This window comes from Myotis davidii, unplaced genomic scaffold (genome assembly GCF_000327345.1).
Source record: "Myotis davidii unplaced genomic scaffold, ASM32734v1 scaffold964, whole genome shotgun sequence".
Classification (NCBI taxonomy): domain Eukaryota; kingdom Metazoa; phylum Chordata; class Mammalia; order Chiroptera; family Vespertilionidae; genus Myotis; species Myotis davidii.
This window is the reverse complement of record NW_006298351.1, coordinates 1,390,155-1,417,599: the sequence shown is the minus strand read 5'-3', so window position 1 is coordinate 1,417,599 and position 27,445 is coordinate 1,390,155. Positions and strand designations below refer to the sequence as shown.

Below are 27,445 nucleotides of genomic sequence, written 5' to 3'. Positions count from 1 at the left end.
GCCCCCCCCCCCCCACTTCCTCCACGGCTTACTTAGATTGAGGCCCTTAAAGAAAAGACCAGCTTTAACTGGTTTGGCTCAGTGGATAGAGTGTCGGCCTGTGGACTGAAAGGTCCCAGGTTTTGATTCCGGCCAAGGGCATGTACCTTGGTTGCGGGCACATCCCCAGTAGGTGTGCAGGAGGCAGCTGATCGATGTTTCTCTCTCATTGATGTTTCTCTCTATCCCTCTCCCTTCCTCTCTGAAAAAAAAAAATCAATAAAAAAAAGAAAAGACCAATGTCTTTATCTTTGGGTCTCTAACATCCCTTTAGAGTTTGGTAGACATTGAAAAATATTTGAGCACTTGCTATATACTCAGGCACTGTTTTAGGTGCTGGACGTATTGCTGTGAAGAAATGCAGACAGTTTTGAGAGAATGGCTTAGTCTGACCTTTGAGATCCTTGTTTGTGTTTTGTTTTCTCATTACAATGGCTTTTCTTGAGTATAGATGTTGGTTTGCAGCTTACATTCTTGATGTTTTGTCTGACTGCAATAAATAATGCAAATATGACTAGGGCCACCTGAGTTCTATTTTCCTGCATAAGCTAGATAAGTTTTGTGTAGTGTCAGACAGACATTCTTGAGAAGAAATGCCATTTTCTCCAAAACTGGTTTTACCTCTCACTTTGAAGCTAACACAGGCATAAAAGGTGATTAGTTCAGAGACTTTTCCATTCTTAGAATAATAACAACAAGAATTTTGAAATGCGTATTTTTTTTATAAAGTTGCTACTTGAGTGGTACCATTCTTATTGTACTCTGGCTGAGAAATTATAAAATTGGGCAGCTAGGGAGAATAAACGCTATTAAACTCTGTTGAACTCTGTTATAAAAGACTCAGACAAGCATGTTTTAACTTTGTGTCTGTTATATATTAGTATTTAGTGTCGACTACAATGATGAACTTGATATCTTGGTGAGTGGCTCTGCAGACTTCACTGTGAAAGTATGGGCTTTATCTGCTGGGACATGCCTGAACACACTCACCGGGCACACAGAATGGGTTACCAAGGTAGGAAGACTTGCAAAAGAAATCTTAACATCAGGTTTTGTGGGGGTGGGGGACGGGATGGTGCATGCTGCCTTAGAAGTGGTAAGTAAGCCATAAGATGGAATAAATACAATCACAAAGCATGATGGTGTATAACAGTGACCAGCATGTAAAAGACACTATAAATGTGAATGACTTATGGACATGGAAAAATGCCCACAATTGATAACAAGCCACTGCCTAGAGATAAGATGAAAGAAACAGATACGTGAATTTCCTAATAATTTTACAGCAGCCTTAATTTGTAGAAGCTGGTCATTGGATTATAGCCTAGAGACCTGAGCTGCTTCCTCTATGCATTGTATTTTGGAATTTTGTGCAGGAATCATATTGAACTGTTTTCCAACACCTATTGTTTTCAATAGTAGGTGTGTACAGGGAGCAAATAAAACAGGTCACATACAAAAAACTATATAGAATATGACACCATTTTCTGAATGTGTTCATGCACCAAAATGTTGAAGACAATTATTTCTTGTGGAATTGTGGGTGCTTTTTTCCCTTTTAGGATAAGTGTATTTCTTTTTTTAGTCAGAAAAGCCACTTTCATTTTGAAAAAACAAATAATTGCAAGAAGTAGAATAAATAAACATGTATAGGATCTTTAGGAGAATATTGTGATGTTTTCTAGTTTTCAATAAAATATTGCTGTGAAGATGGAATGCAGTAATTTTTTTTCAACTTTTTGTTTGTTTAAGGTATTACAAATAGTAGTACATGTCTACTCCCTCCCCCATTGACCTCCCCCTATCCTTCTCTACCTCCCCTCCCTGTACTTGCCCTCACTCCCCCCAGCCCCCAGTGTCTTGCATCTGTTGGTTGTGCTTATATGCATGGCATGCATACAAATCCTTCGGTTGATCTCTTACCCCCCTCCCCCCCCAACTCTCCCCTACCTTCCCGCTGTAGTTTGACAGTCTGTTCGATGCTTCTTTGGAATGCAGTATTAATAATGGAAATGCCATGCAGAAACATTTGAACCTCCCATGCTATTCTGTGAGAGGCTGAGGATGAAGGAATGAGCCACACAGACTGAGGCCTGACACAAATGTTAGTCTAGAAGGAGAAATACTTAATAAATAGTAACTTCACGTGTAAATACATAATTACACATTGTGTTAAGTGCTATGAGGCAAAGTGTAGTGTTGTCTGAGAAAAAAATCTAGGAAGGTATCTAATTGGCTCAGGGAAAGCTTTTTGAGAAGGGACAAAATGTGAAGAATAAATTGGAGGTAGCTGTGTAGTGGAGTGTTTCAGAGGGTGCAGTGTGGCACAGGCCCTGGTGTGGAAAAGAACAGAGAACATTTGATGACCTAGAAGGCCAGTGGAGCTGTGCAGTTCTTGGAGGAGGTGTACGACAGTGGCCATCATGTATGACGGCCATTTTAAGGATTTTGGATGTCACAAGTATAGCAGAAAGCATTGGTGAATACGTACTGTGAAAGGTTTTGGTGTGATTCATATTTTAAGAAAATAACTGCTCCCTTGCTGGGTAGGTCAGTAGGTTAGAGCATTGTCCTGATTTGTCAAGGTTGCAGGTTAAATCCCCAGTAAGGGCACATACAGGAAGAAAGTAACTGCTAAGAAAAAAGTGGGTTTGAGTGGGGCACAGATGGATACAGGTGGTCACTTAGGCTTTTGCAGTATTCTAAGCAAAAGATATCCAGAGCTTGGAGTTTTGCAGCAATAAAGAAAGAGGAGGGCACACATGAAGGGTATGTCTTTAAGAAAAGCCAGTTAAACTTGCCAACTCATGGGGAACAGAGGAGAGTCAGAGGTGACTAGTGGGTTTTAGATTGGATGATGATTGTGTCTTTCTGAAATAGGTGGAGCTAAAGGAGAGCAGTTTGTGAGAAGGTTGATAAGACCACTAAACCGTAAAAACTGTTAAGATAGTACATTTTATGTTATGCCTGTTTTACCATCATAATAAATTGGGAAAATACTCCCGTATTGGGCACATTGAGTATTTATGTGTTATATTTTACTTATTTTTATTTTTTTAAAGAGAGGAAGGGAGAGAGAAGGAGAGAGGGAGAAACATCAGTGTGAGAGAGAAACAGTTTCCTCCTGTGCATACCCCGACCAGGGATTGAACCTGCAACCTGGGTATCAAACCTGCCACTTTTTGGTGCATGAAATTTGGTGGCTCCAATCATCTGAGCCACACCAGCCAGGGCACGTTGAGTATTTATAGAAGTTACATAAGGCAATTCGGTATTGTGTTAAAAACAGTGGACTTGGGGCCAGGACTCTGATTATGATGTCTTAGGTAATGTCTCATCCCCTATTTAAAGATGAGGAAAATGAGAAAAAGATTAGTTGGTCTTGTCCAATGCTACAAAGTCAGTATATGGCAGATTTTAGTCCTAAGTCCAGTGCTTTTTTCTTTATAATGCACATGCCTATGAAAACAGATGATTTGTATTTTTTTCTATGTCTGTGGGCTTTTTTCTGTTCCTCACATTTTCTATAAAGTAACATTTTACAGTTTTTAAAACTAGTCCTAATGTTTGCTTCCAGACCAAAGCCAACATTAAATGCTGCCAACATTGGACATTTTAGATTCTGCTGATAATTTAGAGACTGGTTGTAGTAAAACCCTTGGTGGAGGTTAACTTGGTCGTAGAGTTTTAGCTCAGTTACTTTAGCATACAATATCATTTCAAGCTCTTTCTCATATTTTAATTTTTTTAAAAAAGCAAGGTAACAGTAGCATTAAAAAGATCGTTCTGTAATGTGGATATTTATATTTCTAGGTGGTTTTGCAGAAGTGCAAAGTTAAGTCTCTCTTGCACAGCCCTGGAGACTACATCCTCTTAAGTGCAGACAAATATGAGATCAAGGTAAGGTTTTTCTCTCTATTATTTTGTCATCAAAGAAGACTGACCAGTATAAGAACATTAAAATTAAATTAAAATTAAGTTTCATGGTAACAGAAATGTCTTAGTCCAAGACATTTTAAACTTATTGCAAGGGGAATTATTCATTATCTCTATGTTATGGGCAGTTTCTAACCCTGATTTTTATTTGTTTTATGTGTACATGTGTGTGTTTTGTTTTTTATTGAGAGAGAGAGAATGAACACAATGTGAGAGAAACATCCACCGACTGCCTCCTGGGGATCGAGCCCAACCGGGGCATATGACCTGATTGGGAATCGAACTGGCGAACTTTTGGTGCATGGAACAATGCTCAACCAACTGAACCACACAGGCCAGGGCTAACTCTAATTTTAAAATGAAGAACAGAAAATAATCTTTAACATATTCTGTTTTTTTATGACATGTATCTTCTACCCTCCTTAATTCTTAGGTCTGAACTATGAAAATATAAACATTTATTTGTGTGATAAAAAAAAATTGCAAAAAGTTAACAGAGCAATCTTACATATGTTTTTAGGGCACCTTTAAAATTGTTCCATGTGGTAGGCATTTATTATCCTCATTGTGGGAACTGAGGTTCAGAGAGATTAAATATTTTATCCAAGGCAGCACAGCACATGCAGAATCAGAGTTTGAACTCAACTGTAAAACCTTTTTTTCCAGTTTACTTCACTTTATATCTCACGTCAGCAGTCAAAAGCCACATTAAGGGAACATGCTTTTCTATGGTGATGCGTCTGTCATCTCTCCTGATTTTATCTGTAGATTTGGCCAATTGGGAGAGAAATCAACTGCAAGTGCTTAAAGACACTGTCTGTCTCTGAGGATAGAAGTATCTGCCTGCAGCCAAGACTTCATTTTGATGGCAAATACATCGTCTGTAGTTCAGCACTGGGCCTCTACCAATGGGACTTTGCCAGTTATGATATTCTCAGGTAATGTTTCCTTGGACCTTTACCTTTGACAGTTCTTTGCGGTTTCTTTATTTTTTTGTTGCAGTTTAATAGTAAAGACAAGACTAAATATTGGGTAAACCAGTCACTTGCTTTGAGGAAATCTTTACATCAGTTATAAACAGGGTTATATGCTGAAAACCCCAGACATAAAAATGTTTTAGAGGCATAATGAGAAAGGTTTATATGCTAGAACCTCCTAGAAGATCTAGATTAGAATCTAATTCTTCCCTTTACTCTGAGTTACTGCCTCTTTCAGAAGTTAACAAGCTTTTCTGGAAAATGAGGGTCTTGGATGGAAAGGTCTTTTACATCTCTAGTTCTAATATTTTAATTTCTGCTTCCTAGTTAGTTGAAATTTTTTATTGAAGGATTGAGTGGCCTTCTGTTGACTAGTAGAAACACAGGTATTTAGAGAAAAATAGACTTGCAGAGAAATAAATAATAAAAGGTCCATGGACAAATAATTTTGTGAGACCCCTCTTGGAGATTGGTGGTATCTGTTAGCATTTGGAGGCTAATGGAAGCGAGTACCATACGGTGATTAAGAGAACTTACTTTGATGGTAAACAAACCTTGATTTAAGATCTAGTGCCATCGCTTATGAGCTGTGTGATATTATGTCAGGTTCTTAACCTCTCTGCCTTAGTTTCTCACCTGTAAAATAAAGAGTAAATGAAATGCCTATAATGAGGACCTAGCACAAGACCTGGTAGGTATTTATTACTAATAGCTCTGAGAAGCCCTACATAAAGAAACCTGTTTGAATTTGTTTAATCTACTGTACCTAACATTCATAGTACTAAAGCTCCTTTCTTATTTATTTTTTTTAAAATATATATTATTGATTTTTTTACAGAGAGGAAAGGAGAGGGATAGAGAGTTAGAAACGTTGATGAGAGAGAAATATCAATCAGCTGCCTCCTGCACACTTTTTTTTTTTTTTTTTTTTTTTTTTGAGGAACACTTATTAACAGCACACAGAGTTAGTGTTTCACAGTATGGTTCAGGAAGTGCTGGGTTGGGGAAGTAGAGAAAATTGAACATTCTCTTCATTGTTTTTATGCATGACTGTTTGAGGTCAGCTCGTATGGGATCTGAGCCTATTAGCCAACGGGACTTTGATGGGCCCTGTCTCTCGCTCATAAAGGTTGTAACAACCCCATTTATGTCTCCCTGAAGGCAGACTACATTTCTAACCAATTAGGTTTCCAAGCTGTCTATGCTTTGAGGAAAAAAAGACCAGAACAGATCCTGGAAAACTAGTCCAAGCCCTTCATCTTATAGATGTGGAAACTGAAGATGAGAGAGCATAGGGGCCTTAACCAATATCCCACAGCACACTCTAGTTCAGCATCCATCATTTATCCATCTATTCATCCATCCATCCATTCATCCATAGCTGGGTCATCCAGCAAGCATGTGCTTAAAATACCATCAAGCCATAGAGAAGGAACTTTTGAAAGAACTTGATACTTTGCAAAAAGAAAAAATCTAAGTAGTCATCATGGGGAAATCAGATCATTTACAGTTTAATTTTGTTTGTGTTTTGAATTAAAATTGGGGAGGAAATGATGTAAAGGTAAGGTAAAATGAGGTATCTCTGTCTTTTAAATGCTTAGAGTCTCTAAAGGTTTTAATTTTATCCTTTCTCATGTGTTCTTACTCAGAATATACAGTAAAGAGTCCAGAGTCCCAGTGAAAGTTCTTTTAGGTTTTGGTATTTGGAGCCACTAGCTTTAAGTAGTAAATCTACAAGATTGTTTGCTGCTAGGAAGTGATAGGTTCAGATTTTTCTTTGAAAGGGGGCTGTTTTATCTCTTGGTTCCCCTTCCCCTCAAACACAAATAAAACAACCTCTTTTGAAATCTTAGTACTAATCCTGTGGCCTCAGTTGCCAAGACCAGGTAGGGCTATTTACTCTTAGAAGCGAACTGAAAAAAGGAAAGCACAAAGGGCAGTAAGACGTTCAGTTCATCTAAGGTGCAGTCACTTGAACTAGGACTGCACCACAGGGATGTCCTTTTATAATTCTCAAGTCATCAAAAGGTGTTACTGTGAGCCTGTCAAAACCTGTATTCTATTCTGCAGCATATTTGTGCTTCAGTCTTTGGAGTCACAGGATCTCACCTTTACTAGGCTAAAGTCCTATCCCCTAGTTTTCTAAGTTTCTGATTATTTCCTGCTTTGCATTGATGTGGGACTTAACAGATTTTCTTGCTGTTTTTCCCAGTTTCTTTCAGATCTCTTTTGTAGGAATTTTTATTTGTCTGTGTTCATTGCACCATTGCTCTGTTCGTTAGCAGATATTTATTGAGTACCTCCCTGTGTTAGGCATTGTGAGGTATCCTGGGTACTAGCAGAAATACTTATCAAACTGGAAATTACTAGCCAGCAGAATGGAAGATTGACATTAAGTAGCTAATAACATACAGATGTTTTGATGGTTGTGATAAGAGCAACATAGTATTAGGTACTTTGAGATCTTACCTAGTTTGAGGAATAAGGGAAAGCTTCCTTGAGGAAGAGTTTGGGCTGAGCCCTAAGGATGAGTATTTGCATTGACTCAGCGCCAGGGACACAGTGAAGAGCATTGTAGACTGAGAGACCAGTCTGGGAGGCTCTGAGACTGAAGGAGCCTGCCAGGTGCGTTTAAGGAACTGAAAGAAGGCCAGTGTGGCTGAAGATGTGAGTTCTGTAAAGAGCCATAGAAGGGTTTAGAAATGTAAATGAGCTGGTAATAGGATTAGATTTTAGTGTGAGCTTAACTGATTGAAAGGGGCCATGAATAGATATAGGGAGACCAATTGAAAACTCTTGGTAGTAGTGCAGTTGAAAGATGATGTCTTAGCTCAGAATGGTGGCATTTCTGATAGTCATAAATGAATTGGGAAAATTTAGGATGTAAAATCAGTAGATCTTGGTGTTTGAATTTATGGCTTCAGTAAGGAGAAGAGGTGGATGGTTGCCATGCTTCCTAGCTTGAGCAACTGGGTGAATGAGCAACCAAGGAAATAAAGAAGAGAAACAGGTTGGGCTAATAAGTTCAGTCTTGGACAGATTGAGTGTGAGAAACAGGCCTTCTTCACTACTAAATCCCCTCCCTCATACCTTTCCCTTGGGCCCTATTTTCTCTTCTAGAGTTTATAATGTCTTGCCTCTCACACATCCTTTACTCCTTAAAGGTGATGATCGTGTATACTTTCTCTGTCCCTGCCAATTCTCTTTCTCCCCCTCTCAGCCAATCTTCTTCAGCTGTTTGTAACTTTTTCTGGTTACCAGGTCCTGCCATCTGGTTGACCTCTTGGACATAACACTAGATGGTAGCGTCCTTGTTAAAGCATAGGCTAACCTAGCCTCTCATGGGGCCCAAACTTATTGTCCAGGACAGAATTTGTAGATCCCTCATCCTGTAGTTCTTTTCCTAGGGCCTCTAAAGATAACATCAACTTTTCTTGTCCATCTTTTACCTCACTAAGTATATAGACAACAGAGACTTAAAGTTTTTTCTTGGCTACCCTGTACCTAGATCCTTCCAATTTTATATCTTTGTCATTGATGTTTTAGCAACTGTGAACCTGAGAAGGTTAAGGTTGTCCTTCCAACTCCCCATATTCTCTAGCAAATACTTATGAATACATTATTAATGTTTCTGGATTATTTGGGAAACTTAATATTTCTAGTTTCTACTGTTTTAAAGAAGAACCTATGTATTTGCTACCTGCTGAGAATAGCCCCTAGGCCAGTGCTCTAGGATTTGATGAATAAATCTTTTCAGCTAGTGGTAAGACTTGAGTCTTACATTTGAGTTCTGTCTGGTAGTACTTGATGAGTTGTGAATCTTTAGACAAAGTATATTTATCCTGGCTGGACTTTAGTCTTTACATCTTGGAAATGAAAATGTCACATGAGAATATGAGAGATCCTTTCCAGCTTGGATGGGCATTTGTGCTTTTACAACTGTTCATCAAATACCACCTTTCTCCTTACATGCCTGTGTTATCATATTATTATGAACTCTTACCCACTCCCCCCCCCCCATTTTAAAGTAGGCTGAACTTTTTGTCCTTGTATTTTCCTTTTTATCAAAAACTTTCATTTAACTCTCTAAATTTGCTTGAATTGTGTATTGCTTTTAAATGTCTCCAGAAAAGATTACAGTAGCATAAACAAAAGCAAAGTTAGTTGCCTTCTGGTTCATGTTACTTATTCTCATCCTTGTAGAGTTATCAAGACTCCCGAGATAGCAAACTTGGCCTTGCTTGGTTTTGGAGATGTCTTTGCCCTGCTGTTTGACAACCGCTACCTATATATCATGGACTTGCGGACAGAGAGCCTGATTAGCCGTTGGCCCCTGCCAGAGTACAGGAAGTCAAAGAGAGGCTCAAGCTTCCTGGCAGGCGAAGCTTCCTGGCTGAATGGACTGGATGGGCACAATGACACGGGCTTGGTCTTTGCCACCAGCATGCCTGATCACAGTATTCACCTGGTGTTGTGGAAGGAGCACGGCTGATGCCATGAGCCACCACCGCTGACTGACTTTGGGTGCCGGGGCCGCAGGGTTTGAGTGCAACCTCTATGGCAGCCGACTGCATGAACCAAAGTTCTCACCTAATGGTATCATCACGCAGTGCACAATCATTTACCTATGTTTGCCAGGGGGCCAGGGCTCTGGGTGGGGGAGGGCTCGTTTTACTGACATACATCACAGCATGCTAATGGATACAACATCGACTTCATTTGTATTTAGTTACTTTGGTCAGAGTAAGAGTATGCATTTTGGGTTCATCTTTCTTGAATATTGGTTTTAAGTAAAGAAATTTAAATGGTTCATTAATATGCTAATTGGTTGCCTATAAAAACACATTCAGTCTATTATTAAAGCTTTTTATCATTGCCTTTTTTTCTTTTGAAGTTGAAGCAATGGTGCTATGATGTTTTACAGCAACTTTCTCACATGGAGCTTAGCTTTTATAACAACCAGTGTTATAAAGACCACCAAGTCCTGTGACATTCAAAACTTTCCACCAAATACCAGTTCTAAAGAAAATCTGTCTTCCAGTACAAATCCAGGTCTATAAATTGATTGATTGTAATGTACTAGTAGTCTGATCTCTGGTTCTTGGCAGAGTCAACGTTAGCCACAGCTGAGCTGTGAGGGAGTTCTGTCATTTCTGTTTATATCTGGAGCAAGCTGGTTCTCGGTCTCCCAGGTGACTGCACAGAGGTGACATGGTGGAGTGGAAGATTGAAGACTGGCTCCCTTACCTAGGCATATCACTTCCCTGGCCTCATTCTCCTGTCTGTATAGCTAGTTGTTAAGCTAAGTGATTTGTAAGATTCTTTCTGGTCCTGCATCTGCTAAGTTGTGCAGAAGTTGACATTTTTGTTTTGTCTGATTCCTAATTTGTTTCTTTGGGGTTGGCGATAATATATAAATGAAATTACTGATACAGTTGTCATCTATAAGGAAATCAAATATATGAAAAGGATGGCTAAAAGGAGAATGTAGAAAATGCACATATTCCACTTAGAAGATGTAAATAATTGGTGGAAGAAATGCTTATAGGAGTTGTGGATCTATAGAAATGAAAGGCAATGTGCTATGTTAGAAAGGTACCTGTCCCTGGTATCTTCCCCTTTTGTCTCCAACTTGATGTGTGGCTTCAGGCAGATTAGCTTTCTGTCCCTGGGCCCTCTTTTTTTTTTTTTTTAAATCAGATTTACAATGAAGGAATTGCCCTAGATTAGGGTTCACAAACTCAACATGCAGATAACATAAATGAGTGATGCATGCTGGGTAGGATTGAGCTGAACCATGGAAAGCTTATTGAATAGGGCAGTTACTCAGCACAAGTGTTAGGCATTAATGAGCTCAATGTTGGGTCTGATTTTTGAAGAGGAAGTAGAAATCCAAAATTTTACTGGAAATTTCCTGGTTTTAAAAAACATTTCCAACTAATTGAAGATAATTTAAAATACAGTGTGCTAAACAAATCGTGTCTATGGGCTGTCAGTTGGTGTCCTCCACCTCTCATTGCTATAAAGTTAAAGAATACTGTGCTTCAGCAGTGGAAATGTTTTACCATAATTGTCTGACCATTCAAGTGTCCATTGTGTTATAGAGGAGTGAAGGGTCATGTTTCATTCACAGACAGGAAAGACAACACAAGAACTAGCACCTCAGTGAGTGCTTCTGCCTGGGAACATGAGTTATTCATTCTTCTTGCTGACTATAATATAAAGCATATCCATTATAGGTGGGGAAAAGGAGTTCCCAGGAGAGAACCCCTTTATAGTGGGGACACAGCTTTCCCAGAAGCTGCATTAGCAAGAGCCTGACATTGGACCTCTGACTGCTGTGAAGTTTAGAGAATTGATGGTCATTTTCAAGGACAGGTTTAGTTATATATCCATGTTGACACTAAAGGAATTAGGTAAAAGAACAGTATCTTCATCCATCTCATACTGAGTTGTTGTGAGCTCTGCTTGGTCCTCTAAAGAAATGGAATTGCAGCTGGAGTCTGTTTTGCAGGAGCCTCAGGAGACTGGGCAGTGGTGAGGGTAAATGACTTTTTCCCTCTAATGCGGCTAAACAAATAACAGATTACTGATTTCATGACCATTCCTATCCCACCTCATTTTGAGATATATTCAGTAGCTTCAAAGAGCAAGTAATTCATAATAATAGTCATTTGAGGGAAATTTTTTTGGAAATGGTAAACCTGAAATTTGTATGGTGTGTTCCCCTTCTGTGTGCAGTGTGAATATGGAAGTTACCAAGGTGGTGCTTAGTGGGGCCGATTTTGACAGCAGTCCTTGGGGCAGGGGTTGGAGTCCTAACTGAGTCCTCACAGCTGCATTTATTGTACCGGGGCATTTTACTTAATTGCTTTATAGATGCTAGATTTAGTCATACTATTGCCAGCTTTTATAAAAATGGAATACCAACTCATCCTTTAAAAAGATCGAACCAAGTGGGGAGTCAGCGAAAGAAGCCAAGGGATAAGAAGCGGTGGTTGCTTAGCTTCCTTTCACTGAGTCAGGGGGCCGCCTTCCCCACACGCCGATGTCTGCTTCCTTAGCTCGGAGGCAAGAGTTTGCCTCTGCATCTTCTTTTGTGAAATTCTCATTTCTGAAAAATTCCAAAGTTAGGAGCAGATGGACTCCATCCTTCTTTATGCGCATTGGATATCTTGAGTGACCCCGAGTTTGGTGGAAGAGAAGGGAGGGCTTCTCTCGGGTTCATACAGGCACATGAGAACCCAGGGTGCAGGGGTCCAGGGACAGCTGCGTGAGCATGAGGTTGGTAGCCAACTTTGTTCCCATTGCAAAGAAAGCTAGTTTCATCCGGCCTGGCCCTATTATTTGAGCCATCATTGTTGTCAAAACTGGTTCTCACCTGACTTTCACACCTAGCAGAGAAATAGACTTCCTTCAGAGAAGGGGCTCCACTTCGAAGAAGTTCAAAGGAAGGTTCACATGTTTGGACAGCTTCTCATGAGTGGAAGGTGAGGACTGTTGCTGTTCAGTTTTAAGGTTTGCACTTAATTTTTCGTAGTTTAAAAATTATTCTGGCCATTGAAAACGCTTAGCGTAAAGTGTAATTGAGGATTGTGTGATTATACTAGTATTTGCTCTCAGGAGAATGACCACTGCTCTGTATTTATAAAATATCTTAGGGAGAAAAGAAATACATTTGGAAACAGTATTATTTTTGACATGAAGAAATTGTTTCAGTTAGATAAGACATTTTGCCCAAGCAAAAGAAACTGAGGATAGTGGAGTCTGGCTTTACTTGCTTTGGCCAAATCCAGCCAGCTAGCTCCTTGAAGCTTTGCGTGCCCTGGCTTCTTGGGACCCTCGAGGTGTGTCTTCCCACCATCATTTCTAGCTTTCTGGGCCTCCTTCCCTGGGTCTCTTGTAGGCCTAGGTGACGGAATCACCTGCCTTTCTGTGCAGGGAAATGTGCAGAATCAGATCACTGCTCCAGGATGCAGCCTGGGGTAGGACACACTGTCACCCTTCTCTTTAGGGACACGGAGTTGTCAGGATAGGAGGGAAGCCCTTTTAGGTCAGTCCTACGCAGCCTTTGTATCTGGTTATGCTGGTGGTTGCCAGGATGTTGAAGACAACCAAGATACTGTTGAGAATTACTCAGTCCCCAGATGGAGTGTCTGATAAAAGGAACAGAAATGCCCACTAGGGGTGTTTGGCAGGGTCTCTGACCAGAGCTTCCCTGTAAATTTTTTCAGGATCAGTCCTCATGTGGGTGACCGAATAGTCTTGGGCCACTCCCATCAGCCTAATCAGGCTGAATGATCATGCTCCTACAAAAAGGCGTTTTGCTGTCAAGTTGTTTCAATGTTGTTTCCAGACTTCTCTGGATGGTTTCCTTGCTTAAAGTTAGTGCTACAGGCCTGACCATTGTAAACCCACTGAATTATTATAGCTGAAAGAATCAGCTACTTCTCTTCAGGATTGTGCTCAAATAAAAATGTGTTGGCATTTATAAAAAATATATTTTTATTGATTTCAGAGAGGAAGGGAGAGGGAGAGATAGAAACATCAATGATGAGAAAGAATCATTGATCGGCTGCCTTCTGTACACCCCCTACTGGGGATTGAGCCCGCAACCCCAGGCATGTGCCCTTGATCAGAATAGAAGTTGGGACCCTTCAGTCTGCAGGCCGATGCTCTATCTACTGAGCCAAAGTGGCTAGGGCTGTGTTTGCATTTTTAAACCAGGCAAATTATTCAGATGATAACAAACTCAACAGTTTTTTGGAGTCCCTGTACTCACATTATGAACAGACATATTTCACTAATTTAGATGTAGTACTCTCGATGAGAAGGCTCAGGTTGAAAAAGGCTGGTCTCACCAATCCAGCATCTAGGCAATGTGGCCAATTTCATCAACTCATGTTTCCCTAATTTGATGTATGTTGTGATCCAGTGGGAATGAGGGGAAGTTTATATTTGAACTGTCTGTGGGACAGGGGGAGTAAGAACTGCTTAATTAGTGGAGTGATTGGGGTACAAGGTGTCTCCATAAGACAGGACGTTATTTTCATGCATCAGAACTTCCTTTTACCCATGAGTGATCGTGCTAACTATAAGTCATTTATATCTATACATTAAAACAGGTTCCTCAATTAGGCAACATTTGGTTAGCCAAGCTCAAATTACTATTTGTACTTGAAATTAATAAAACTGCATTTCCTTAAAAATACACTCTGTAGTTAAGACTATTTTCTTATCTCCCCCTCCCCCCTACAACCAATTCAGAGGGGACTTTTCATAAGTGAATGTGTTTTAGAATGTGTTTTTAGAGATGGAATGGCCTGTGATCGGAAGTGGCTCTGTCCCTTTACTTTTTCTGCATGTACTAGAGTGTAAGCCTGACAATATAATGATTTTGGATGAGATCCAAGAGGGAAAACAATATGTTTAAAAGTAAAATGCAAGGAAGGAATTTTGGTGACTCTCAAGTGTAGATGTAAATGGAAAGGAAAAATAAAGTACCATTACGTAGTTCCGGGACCTTGGAATCATCTTCCTCTCTTTTGCCCTCTACTCAGCACATGCCCGACTTGGTTCATTCTTCTTAATTTAAATTTGTAGGACTCCTTGTCATCAGACATGGCCCTGTACCTTTGCTCCTCAAAAGCACCATTATAGGGCAGATTTTAATTCCTCTTTTACCAATAAGAAAGCTGAGGCTTGGAAAAGTGGCTAATTGCTGAGCCCCAGCTCATCTCTTCAGACAGTTCTTGTTCTTTCTTTTCCTGGCTTTGCACTTTGACTCTTCCCCCACCCTCCTGCGAACGCCCTCTGTGCCTCTCCACCTGTCCTGGGGCTAGCCTTTAGGGCCAGCCTTCAGGACCTGGTTGACCTTCCACTACCTTTGGAGCTCTGCTGACTACCATCCCCCACTGACTCAACCTCTTTGCCTAGGACAGTTGTGCAATGTATTTGGCAATTCATCCAAAGAGCCTTTTGCAGTTGGCAAAGCATTAACTTTCACCCTTGATCCATACATTTTTCACAATTTAGGTGAATACCTTGTCTCCCCAGCATCACTGTAAGATTGAGTTCTTACCCAATGCTCAATAAGTTCTTGATGAGATATTCTAATAAATTTCGTGGATTATCTTAGAGGCTGTGTGTTATGGAGAAAAAATGACTGAGAATATCAGCACTGAAAAAAAATGAAAGACCAATTACACAAGGCTCTTCTTCTCTTAGGTCTCCTTGTTCTGCCGTATCGATAAACATCTACAGTGTTCTGTGTACATTGGGCAGAATGTTTGATGATCACTCTTGATTAGACATAAGTAGTCCTTGCCAGTGGAAGGTCCTTGTGCTTTGTTTGCATTTTAACCACATGTTCTGTTCTCTTTGTGGTAAAATAACGATAACACCAAATTACAGAGAAAATTACCCAACGTTCCTTTATTGTAATGATTTTTAATATTCACATCTAATCCTTACGCACATGTGTATAGATTTATGTGATTGCAAGTCGTTGTTTTGCATTCTGCTATCAGAAATGTGTTTTGAGTCTTTGCAATTACCACAATACTTTGTAATACTTCTTTACTACCTATAATTTGATAAACCATTCATATTTTGGTGGATAGTTTCCAGTTTTGCTGTTTAGATAATGCTACAGAGAAGTTCTTTGCTCATATTTCCTTAGAACGTGTTCCCGAGATGAACTTATTGGTAAAAGCAAAGGAAATTTTTTTCTTAACATTTTTGTTAGAAGAAAGGGCACATAAAACACACACACACACACACACACACACACACACAGTTTACTGAATAATTATAAAGTGAACACCCAACTAACCACTGCCCAGGTCAAGAAAGAACATTTCTTTCTTTTTTTTTTTTTTTTAACTTTTTATTGATTTTTTACATAGAGGAAGGGAGAGAGATAGAGAGTTAGAAACATCAATGAGAGAGAAACATTGATCAGCTGCCTCCTGCACACCTCCTACTGGGAATGTGCCCGCAACCAAGGTACATGCCCTTGACCGGAATCGAACCTGGGACCTTTCAGTCCGCAGTCCAACGCTCTATCCACTGAGCCAAACCAGTCAGGGCAAGAAAGAACATTTCTGATTTCTCAGAAACCTCCTCTGTGTCCAAGAAGAAACTTGTGGTGGCTTTTGCTTCATATTTATCATGTGGCTTCCAAATGGATTAAAGGGACTTATGTTGTCATCTTGCTGGTTGGCGTGTGCATGTTTCAACACAACATCCATCACTTTTGAGCAATTATTGTAAACATGCTTCCTAATTTAGTAAGTATAAAGAAGGTATCTCAGAGTTGCTTTAATTGACAGGTCTTTAACATGTGAAGACAAGTATTGTATGTGCGCTCATTTATATTTCTTTTGAATTCTGTCTTCTGTTACCCATGTATTTTCATTACATTTTAAGATACTATGGAAAACTTTGAGACAAGAGTCTTAAATACAATTTCATTACTCTAGGCATCACTAATTTAGATAAAACGACACAAGGCATACATTGAAATTTTCTTTCATTACATAAAAAGGATTGGTGTCAAGCAAACCTATCAACAGTTCCTATTTAAGTCCCAGTAATTAATGCAATATGTCACAAATTATGCATTGCCTGTTAAAGTAATCCTGGTAAGACCTAACACTTCAGAAGAGAGCTAATCAATAGCACTGGGCATATATAAAACTGTATCTTTATTTTAAACTTTTCCTAATGAAGATGTATTACAGGTGATCAATAATATTTAAAGGAAAATATGGAGAATCAAGAATTAAAAGGTTTATTTTTTCCAAAATTAACTGTTGAATCTTAAAATGAGGGATTCATCAAGAAGGCAACCAAATGAGACTCCAAGGACATAGTAATCCTAGTGTTTTTACTCATTAATGCGGAGTCAGGGAAGGGCTGTGTCAGGTGTGTTTATATGTCAGGCCTCTCTGAGTTCAGGGAGATTTTCCATCAGAGTTTCACAGGAGAGCAAACATTCCTGAGTTTGTTAGTTCAGAAGATTTAGCCACGTAAGGCCACTCTGGAGCCAGTTGATCATTCAGGTTTTACGGACACAAAGCTGGAACTCTAAATGAGAGGGAATAAGTAAAGCAAACAAAAGCATGTTCAAAGGTTGTGTATTAGCCTAGGGCCTAGGCTGACACAAGTAAGCATTAGAAGAAACGACTAAGCGTTAATTTCTTCATTTCTCTTTTCCTCCCTCACAAGACTGTCCTGAGAACAGGAATTGTATCTTACTCTCTATACCCATATCATCTAGAACTGGTACACAGTAAATAAACTCAGAAGGAGGGGTCAGATGGATGTGTGAGTGAATGAGCTGTGGATTAGTCTACATTGATTCCCATAATCCAGTGTTCTCCAGGTGTGGTTTCCTTCCAGCACATTGGCATCACTTGGGAACTTGGAAGGAATGCAAAATATTGGGCCCCACCCCAGACCTAACCAATCAGAAACTCAGGCTGGAGTCTGGCAGGTGCTTGTGGTGCCCACTCAGGTTGAGAACCACTACTATTATCTAACCCAGCGGTTCTCAACCTCTGGGTCAAGACCCCTTTGGGGGTTGAACGACCCTTTCACAGGGGTCGCCTAAGACCATTGGAAAACACATATATAATTACATATTGTTTTTGTGATTAATCACTATGCACTAATTATGTTCAATTTGTAACAATGAAAATACATCCTGCATATCAGATATTTACATTATGATTCATAACAGTAGCAAAATTACAGTTATGAAGTAGCAACAAAAATAATTTTAACCACAACATGAGAAACTATATTAAAGGTCGCAGCCTTAGAGGTCACCACAACATGAGAAACTATATTAAAGGTTGCAGCCTTAAGAAGGTTAAGAACCACTGATCTAACCCATTCTGCCATCTACTGGGACTTTTGGGAATAGCATCTGGCTGTGAGTTGGTCTGAATTCAGTTGCTATTTGAATACATACGGACTTCCTTACACTTAAGGTTACGGCCACTCTGGATGCATTCTGAAACTGGAATTGCCTTTTACTTTATTCCCAGCTATTATAGGGCATGGCATGGCAAGACATCAGCAGGCAGTCTGCATAAACTCATCCTTCTTGTTTTAGGTTGTATTAGGATTGTATGGCTACTCATGGGGGTCTTTATAGTCAAGGTAGGAACATATAAGACACTGCCAGAATTTGAAGACAGATCATTAAGCAACAAAATTCAGCACAAAAGTAGCAGGTTGTTGGTGGTAGCAGCATAGTTTTTCAATCTCTGAGTCCCCACCTAAAACCAACTAAACAGCAAAACCAAAATAACCCAGACAATACCGATAAAAGCAGGTGGCAAAGTAACCCTATAAACCCCAAAATAAAGCAAATGGGGCAAACCAAACGCTTCCACAAGAACAGCATTTCTGTAAGAAGAAAAGGAAAAAAGGAAGAAAGGAACAGAGATAATAGGTAATGGACCTGAGAACAGGAGAACCCAAAATAGTGATCACTGAAGAGTTGGGCAGCCAATTTAAAAACGCCCACTGAAGCTGGAGAGGTTCTGTCTCCTGCAACTGTGGGTGGGTGCAAGGGCCTAAACCTGAAAGGGCTGTAGCAGGGCAGCCCTAGTAAGCTCATGAGACTGACCTGCTGTCTTCCAGGACAGGGCTCCATACCAGGGAAAACTGGAACTAAAATCAAAATTGAGCAGGATAGAGATGGGGGGTGGTGAGGGTGGCGCAGAGACTGTTTCTTTCATGGGGGTCTTTATAGTCCATATAGAAACAGGTAAAACACTACCAGAATTTGAAGGCAAGGGAAGAGATGGGCCAGATCTAACCAAGGATAAGGACCAGAGGCAAGAAGTCACAGAAAGCAAGTTGCCTTATTTTTATTTATTTTACTTTTTAATATATTTTTATTGATTTCAGAGAGGCAGGGAAACAGAGAGAGAGACAGAAACATCAATGATGAGAGGAAATCATCGACGGGCTGCCTCCGGCATGCCCCCCACTGGGGATCGAGCCTGCAACCCCCCCGGGAATGTGCCCTGACAGGGAATTGAATAGTGACCTCCTGGTTCATAGGTCGGCGCTCAACCACTGAGCCACACGGTCTAGGCGAGCTGCCTTATTTTTAAATGCCACACAAAAACAGCAAAGGAGGAGGCTCTGTGAAGGTTGAAAATCCTTCCTGAATGTAGCCTCATTCCAAAAGTCAGGAGAAATAATTTCACATAAAAATAAGCAATAGAAAAGTATCAAGGCCAAATTCCATACAAAGTTATTAACACAGAAAGAGGGCTAAGAGGGAGCAAAATGATAGGTAGGCAGTGAAAGCGCACCAAGTTAAAACGACGATGAGATACCACCTCATACTCATGAGCCTGGCTATTATTAAAGAGATAAGAAGTGTTGGCAAGCTTGGAGAAATTGGAATCCTCAGACATTGCTGGTGGGAATATGAAATGGTACAGCTTCTATGGAAAACACTTTGATGAATGACCATATGGCCCAGCAATTCCACTCCTAGATATAAAACCAAAAGAATTGAAAACAGAGACTCACAGATACTTGTATATTCTTAGCAGCATTATTTACAAGGTGGAAACAACCTAACCGTCAACAGATGAATGTATAACAAAATGTGGTATATACATACCTATGGTACAATATTATTCAACCACAAAAACAAAGTTCTAATACATGCTACAACATGGATGAATCTCAACATGCTAGGGAATAGAACCCAGACTCAAAAGACACATTATATGATTCTACTTATATGAAATATCTAGAATAAGCAAATGTATAGAGACAGAAAGTAGATCAGAGGTTACCAAGGCTGGGGGAGGAGAGAATGGGGAGTTATTCTTTATTGGATACAGAGTTTCTGTTCAGGGCGATGAAAAATTTTAGAAATAGATAATGGTGATGATTGCACAACATTCCAAAGGTGATTAATGCCACTGAAGTGTACACTTTAAAATGGTTTAAATGGCAAATTTTATCTAGTATATATTTTACCACATTAAAAAAAACTGTATAGAAAAGTTAGCATCACATATAATTGCAAAGCTGGCTTTAGAGCTCAGCAATAAAGGCATTTCTTTTATAAAATTATTTTAAAAAATGCTTTATAAGTAGTGCTCTTTTAAAAAATATATATATATATTATTGATTTTTTACAGAGAGGAAGGGAAAGGGATAGAGAGCCAGAAACATCGATGAGAGAGAAGCATCAATCAGCCGCCTCCTGCACACCCCCCACTGGGGATGCGCCCGCAACCAAGGTACATGCCCTTGACCGGAATCGAACCTGGGACCCTTAAGTCCCCAGGCCGACGCTCTATCCAGTGAGCCAAACCAGCCAGGGCAGCAGTGCTCTTGATAATATAAAAGATATATAGGAAATCACAGACATTGACAATCTTGACTTGAAAAGTGATTTAGAAGGACTGAACTCAGAATGTACAAAAGTTTTAAGAGTATCTTAACTAATGTATTTTACTATTGGTAAGCAGATAAACAAATTTAGGTATATCCACACAACGGAATACTATTCAATAAAAAGGAAAAACTAACAACACATACAACAGCATGGATGAATTTCAAGATTATTCTGCTGCGTGAAATAAGTCATACACAAAAGAATGCAAACTATATGTCTATTTATGCCTACTTCTCTTCGTAAAATGAACCTCTAGTGACAGCAGATCAGTGGCTGTCTGGGGATGGAGGTAGAGGGAAGGATGGATTACAAGGACCAGAAGGAACCTTTGGTGATGGAGATGTTCATTATCTTGATTATAGTGATGGCTTCATAGACGTATACTTATGTCAAAACTCATCAAATTGGACACTTTCAATATGGACAGCTTATTTTATGTTAAACTAGGGGTCCAGTGCACGAATTCGTGCACCTTGAAAGGAACTGTGGGCCACAAGGCTGCAGTAGGCACAGGGATGGGTCTTGGCTCACCCTCTGCACCCCGGCCCAGGCCCTCCCATCATGGCCCTCAGTCCCCTGTCTGCTGGCAGCCCTGCTCCTGCCACTGCTGCTCCCACACACTGATGGTCCCGGTCTTGCTCACACCCGCTGAAGGTGTGGAGTGATTGGTGCCAGCGCCAGCAGCAGGTGCGAGCGGGGCTGGCATTGTCAGTGGTGTGAGTGGCAGCTGCTGCCCCAATCACCCCTCAGGAGCAGGGGGAGGTGGAAAAGCCCTCGGGTGATAGGGCCAGCAGCTGCCGCTCGAACCCTCAGATGGTGCCGAGTGATTGGGACCGGCACTGGGCACCAGCAGCAGGTGTGAGCGGCAGCTCTGGTGTCGGCTGCAGTTGTGAGTGGGGCCGTTGCTGGCAGCAGGTGCGAGAAGCGGCTGCTGGCCCTGATCTCCCCTCAGGAGCAGGGGGAGGTGGAGAAGCCCTGAGGGGCTATTGGGGCTGGCAGCCACCACTTGCACCCGCTGATGGCGCCGAGTGATCGGGGCCGGCGCCAGGTTCCAGCAATGGGTGTGAGCAGTGGTGCCAGCAGTGGGTGCAAACGCTGGGCGCGACTGTGGTGTGCAGGAATAAAGAATTTTTAGTAACACCAGAGGCTTGCTCCAATGACAGTGACCAGGGCCCTGCCTTGGTCTGGCGCCCCTGCTCACCTGCTCCACCATCCCACCATGGCTGATGCCCGTCATGTTCCGTGCATGCCCCCTGGTGGTCAGTGCACGTCATAGCGACTGGTTGTTCGATTGTTCAGTTGCTCTGGTTGTTCCGCCATTCGGTCTATTTGCATATTAGCCTTTTATTATATAGGACGATACATCATTACAATTGTAAACAGTGATTTCTTGTTCTTGGTTTAATTTTCAAATCCTTATTTTCCTAAGTTCACTTCCCATTAGTGGCTAGTCTATCCCAATTGTTTTGTTTCCTATTGTAGACATTTGTCCTCCTGTTATGTGGTTGTGCTCCTCAGGTGGCTAATTAGTTTGGTCTGTGAGCTCACGCTCCCCTGGGCACTCCTCTGTAGAGCAGTGTTTGGGGGAAGGGCTGAGGACCAGGCTCTAGTCTATGTCCTTCTCACCGAGTTTAAGGAGAGAGGAGGGGATAAGACCCCAGTCACAGAACCCCAGGACCCACACAATCACTCCTGATCCCTCTGGTTTAATCCCACCTTTTCTGGTGGGATTGATCCTCGGCTCAGGGACTGTCCTTAAATTCACAGTAGGCAGCAGCCCTGGAAGGAGGCAGTCTCTCTGGGGCATAATCTCTAGCTCCATTTTACTTTTCTTCTCATGGGGGCTTTTTGCTTGCCAACACGTGGCCTGCTTGTGATGCTGGTCTCTGAAGGGAAGGGGCAGGCAGTATTTATCCCCAGACAGCAATGGGTGAGGCAATGACCAACTTTCCAGGCCTTTCCTGCAGCCTTCCTCCTCTCTGGTCCCTCCATTGGCCTTTCCCCTGCCTGTAGGCACCCTCTTCCAGCTCCCAAGCACACCCACCATCCCAGACAGATGTCTCTCCAGAGCCGCTCCTTATATTTTGTTTTGCAAATTTTAAAGCTCTATCCTTCCATTTCACTTCATTCCCCCAGAATGAATTTTGAGGAAGAGAGAGAAAACACCCAGTGTTAGTTTATCTTATTAGGGACCCCATCATTTATTTTTAACTGACTATAAACCATTTAATATTATTGGAGGATTAGTCTAGATCTGAAAATCAGGTTCTGAACATTGTAAGAAAACATCAAAGACAATGAGAACTACAAAAAAGTGGAAAATAGTTTGCTGATTCAAGAGCCAGAAAAATAACTTTTGAAACACATTTCGACTAATACTTCAGGACTAAATTCATTGGAGTTAGCGTTTAGTGAATGAGAGTGGCTGGCATTACCCTGTTCTGAGTGGTGGGAAAACTGAACTGTAAAGAATTCTAAATAAGTTAAAATGTGATCTCAAATAGAACATGTTGCATTCAGCCCATGCCACTGCCTCCAGGCTGTATTCTGAGTGTACCAAGATTTTTCCTGCTTGGGGGTCTTTGTACCGACATTTATTATTTCTCACAGTTCAGTGGGTTGACTGGGTCGGTGGGGCTCCCAGGTTTGCTTGGGCTGCTGCAGTTGCTGGTGGCTGGTCTGCTGATGCATGGTCGTGGATGGCCTCCCTCACCCACACGTCTGGGACCTGAGCAGGGGCAGCTGGGTCTTTCTACCTGGTCTTTCAACCTGGGCTTCTTGATGACAGAGACCTTCCAAGAGGACAAAGGTTTAAGCAGCAAGGCTTTAAGGTCCAGGCTCCAGAACTTCACAAGTTGCTTCCATCAGGTTCTCTTGGTAAAGCGAGTCAGGAGGCCAACAGAGAATCAAGGGGCAGGGAGATAAACTTCACATGCAAAATATTATAACCCGTTTTCTCTTCTACACATTGCTCCAAAGCAGCGTTCCTCGTTTGTAAACAGCAGAATTATAGGAATTCTCCACCAGGGCCCAGCCCAGGGCCCAGCACCTGGCAGGCTCTCACTATTGGTCCAGTGAATGAATGAATGTCATCACTTATTCATTCCACTCCCATCAACAATGTAGTACTGCTTCTTAGACACATTGGCTTATACTGCTCCCTAGTGGAATGTGAGGATTAATACTTGCAACCTGGGGCCTGGGGATAGTTCCTTTCTTGGAAGATTGAACTGTAGGATTCCAGGTGACAAATTAAGGCAGTGGTTCCTAAACTTTAGCATATATGTAAAGTATGTGGGGATCTTATTAAGAACAGCAGCTTCTTGAACACCATCCCAGTAAGTTCAGTAAGTCTGGATGGTCCAAATGTATTGAGTCTAGGTCTTTATTTAGGTTTTGTGATGAGTGGGTATTGGAGGGTGAAGTTGCTGTGCAGGGAACAGGACCCTGGACTTAAGGGCAGAGAGACATGTATTGGAAAACATCTCTGCCATTTAGTATCTGTGTAACCTTGGGAAATTCACTTAACCTCTCTGATTCTCAGTTCTCTCCTCTGTAAAACGAGGTTAATGATAGCTCTCTCATGGAGTTGTTGTAAGATTGGAAATAGTGCCTAGTTACAGTGCATACCAGTTAGACTCTAACTCAATTAAGTGGGGGTTAATACTGTTGGTGTAAGACAACAGACAAAGAGGTCTGTGAAAATGTAGAGTATAAAATAAATAGATGTTCAACAACCATTACCAGGATTTAAATACTGCAAGCACCAAAAAAAAAAAAAAAAAAAAATCGTGTCTGCTCACCATTGATGACCAGGATATAGTGCCTCAAAAATGTCATATAGCAGGTGCTCAGTAATTTTTTTTTTAATGAATGAATGAAGTTCTCATAGCCTATCTCTATCGGGATGAATGTTTGTATTCCCAGTGTGCATTTCCTTATCGGCACTGGTTGTTTCAGAAGTTTGGTGTGTGTGTGTGTGTGTGTGTGTGTGTGTGTGTGTGTGTTATTTTAAGTTCTCCAGAGACTTCCAGGCACATTTTGTTTTTGCATACACTGCAACACCAGTAAGTTGCCAGGGGCCAAGTTGTTTCTAGGAACCTTCTTTCTAGTGTGGCACCGTGAAAAGAATACCAGCCCTGCAGACAGACCTGTTCAAATCCCAGTTCTGACCAGTAGTTCTGACTAATGGTGTTCCTTTAGGCAACTCACCCTCTCTGAACCTCACTTTCCCCATCTGGAATATAAGGGAGTTTTTGCCGAGAATCCATTCTGCCCTAATGTGATAGGACTCTATAAGTCAAATTTCTAAGTTTTAAATAATCCCTTTATTATAAAAGTAATATATGTTCATGGCAAATTTTTTTTGAAAAATGCTAAAAATAATAAATAAGGAAATAAATACCACTCCTAATGCCACTCACCCAGAAGAACTACTGTTAACATTTGAGTGAATAGTCAAGTCCTTTTCATATCTCTGAATAATGTTAAGCAATAAATTGGAATCAGAGCATATATACTGCTTTGCAATGTGCTTTCCTCACTTAGTATATTATCAGAATTCTTATATAATTAATATTCTTCCAAAGCATGATTCTCATTGATGTGTGGTAGTAGTCTATCGTATGGATGGATGGGTTACAATTCATTTAAACAATTCCCTGTTGGATGTTTAGCTTGGTTCCATTTTTTTACTGTTACAGATAAGGCTTTGTTTGCTAGCCTTTTATGCAAATCTGTACTCACATCTCTGAATTGCCCCCATGGGTTAAATTTGTAAAGCTTTTGAGATCTATTACCAAACTGCCCTCCAGAAAAGTTGTATAAATGGACACCCTCATTAGTAACATTTGAAAATGACCATTTCTCTACTACCTCCTGTTGGCTACTGTGGTTTAATGTCATAGATGAAAAACAGTACATCATTGTTTTAATCTAATGTAATTTTCATACTGATTAGGCTCTGGTAGCAGATAAAATTGCATACACATATTTTTACATCTTCGTAAAAATACATGTACATATTGAATGTGGGAGGGGCCATACAGAAATGTCAGTAGTTGTTTAATGGGACTATGATATAATTCTGTTGTTACACATTTTCTTAAATTAAAAAACAATCTTTGTAGCCAATGGCTGCCTGTTCCCCCAATTCCCTCCTCTTCCTCTTCCTGGGCAGAGTGGAGACCACATTGCCTAGCCTCCCTTGCAGCAGCAGCTGGCGATGTGGTTGGGGTGGACTAATAGGGTATAAAAGGAAGTGATGTGCACACTTTCTGGGTCATCTCTAACTTCAGTTCTTTATGTTGGATGTTGGCTCTTTTCTCTTTCCCAAGAGTAGCAACCCAACTTTAATTAAGCAAATGAGATTCCCCCAGGGGATGGCAGAGCAGCAGGGAGCCTGGTTCCTGTTTATAGCAGTCACTTCACCAGCCTGGCCTGGCTGTTCCGTTTTTTAAGAGAGAAATTAATTGATGAGGATGATGTTTGGCCTATTATATTTTTTTAGAGTCCTTTTATGACAGCAGCTTAGCTGTGACCCAACAACTACAACCTCAGACTTCTCTGTAAGATTAGGGACACTTTGAATACTATCTCACACTTCATGGGGCAGGTTAGGGTCTGGGGCACAGCACATGGAAGTCACTGTGCTGTGACTTCACAGAACAGCATAGAATACCGGCCTTTATTATTCCTTCCTATAAGTGTTGATTTAACAAAAATTATACACTTTAACTTTAGGATATTTGGAAATAATACATATAATCTAAATTCTTATTTATTATGACTTATATTCTATTTATTATATTATATGTTTTATATGTATAATGTCATCTAAGTGTATTGATAGAACCCAACACAAGAATCACAATTACAGGCATACGACCAACATCCTTGGGGCTGACTGGCCCCTTAATATTTAAAGGTTGCATGTTCATCATTGGTTTTGCTGCAATGTGCATTTTGAATAACAATGGTTGTAGTAAAACAATAGAATGCATACATTGAAAGAAAAAAAGTTTCATGGGATTGGTTCAATTGAATGCATTCACATTGCTTCCCTACTCTGGGAAGTACAGTATCAGGCAGTTCTCAAAGAAGTCAGCCTTTGTCCAAGATGCTGAATGCTGTCAAGAGACTTGAGCAGCCGAAACCGGTTTGGCTTAGTGGATGGAGCGTCGGACTGCGGACTGGAGGGTCCCAGGTTCAGTTCCGGTCGGGGGCATGTGCCTGGGCTGCGGGCACATCCCCAGTGGGAGATGTGCAGGAGGCAGCTGATCGATGTTTCTCTCTCATCGATGTTTCTAGCTCTCTATCTCTCTCCCTTCCTCTCTGTAAAAAATCAATAAAATATATTAAAAAAAAAAAAAAAAAGAGAGACTTGAGCAGGCACACAAGCAAGTGCAGAGGGTACCCATCCCACAGGTCACCCATTACCTTCATGAATGACTGGGTCCATGGCCTCATGATGACCTTGATCCATGATTCTCATCACGGTTACATAACCCAGCTGTGACCCACCCTCTGAGCACTTAAGGCAGTGATGGCGAACCTATGACACGCGTGTCACCGCTGAACTCATCTTTTTGGTTGATTTTTCTTTGTTAAATGGCATTTAAATATAGAAAATAAATATCAAAAATATAAGTCTTTGTTTTACTATGGTTGCAAATATCAAAAAATTTCTATATGTGACACGGCACCCGAGTTAAGTTAGGGTTTTTCAAAATGCTGACACGCTGAGCTCAAAAGGTTCGCCATCACTGACTTAAGGAGTTGCAATGAGACTGCTGCTCCTCCTTGTCACTGGGAGGAGAGCCCTCTCTCCTCCTCTGAGTGGGTCCTCACAAGGTACCCTCAGCAGTACAGTCTGGCAGTGGTCCCCAGCCTGCCCCTTGCAGGAAGCCCAGCTTCTGTTGATCACGGTGACATGGCAGAGATGGGACACTCGAGGACAGGGGGTCTGGGTGTGCTTTCCCCCTCCACAGCTTACTATTGTAAGGACCAGTGTGGGTGAGTGATGCCAATTTACATTTTGTTGTTCGTG

General features: G+C 41.0%; 1 protein-coding gene and 1 long non-coding RNA gene across 5 annotated transcripts in view; both read left to right on the top strand.

Moving 5' to 3' along the window:
* The window catches only part of FBXW2 (F-box and WD repeat domain containing 2), a 27,384-nt gene extending 17,541 nt beyond the window's left edge, over positions 1-9,843 (top strand). For all 4 annotated transcript variants that reach the window (XM_006773984.2, XM_015570633.1, XM_006773983.2 and 1 more), the window contains 4 exons: positions 921-1,054; positions 3,853-3,939; positions 4,744-4,913; positions 9,156-9,843. In XM_006773984.2, the coding sequence (XP_006774047.1) occupies positions 921-1,054; positions 3,853-3,939; positions 4,744-4,913; positions 9,156-9,444 (680 nt within the window). In that variant the 3' untranslated portion in view covers positions 9,445-9,843. The remainder of the gene's footprint in view (positions 1-920; positions 1,055-3,852; positions 3,940-4,743; positions 4,914-9,155) is intronic.
* Positions 9,844-13,600: 3,757 nt separating this feature from the next.
* LOC107184713 lies at positions 13,601-16,164 on the top strand. Its single transcript, XR_001515609.1, has 2 exons — positions 13,601-15,796; positions 16,041-16,164. It is a non-coding gene; the product is annotated as an uncharacterized LOC107184713 (long non-coding RNA).
* Positions 16,165-27,445: the final 11,281 nt, after the last annotated feature.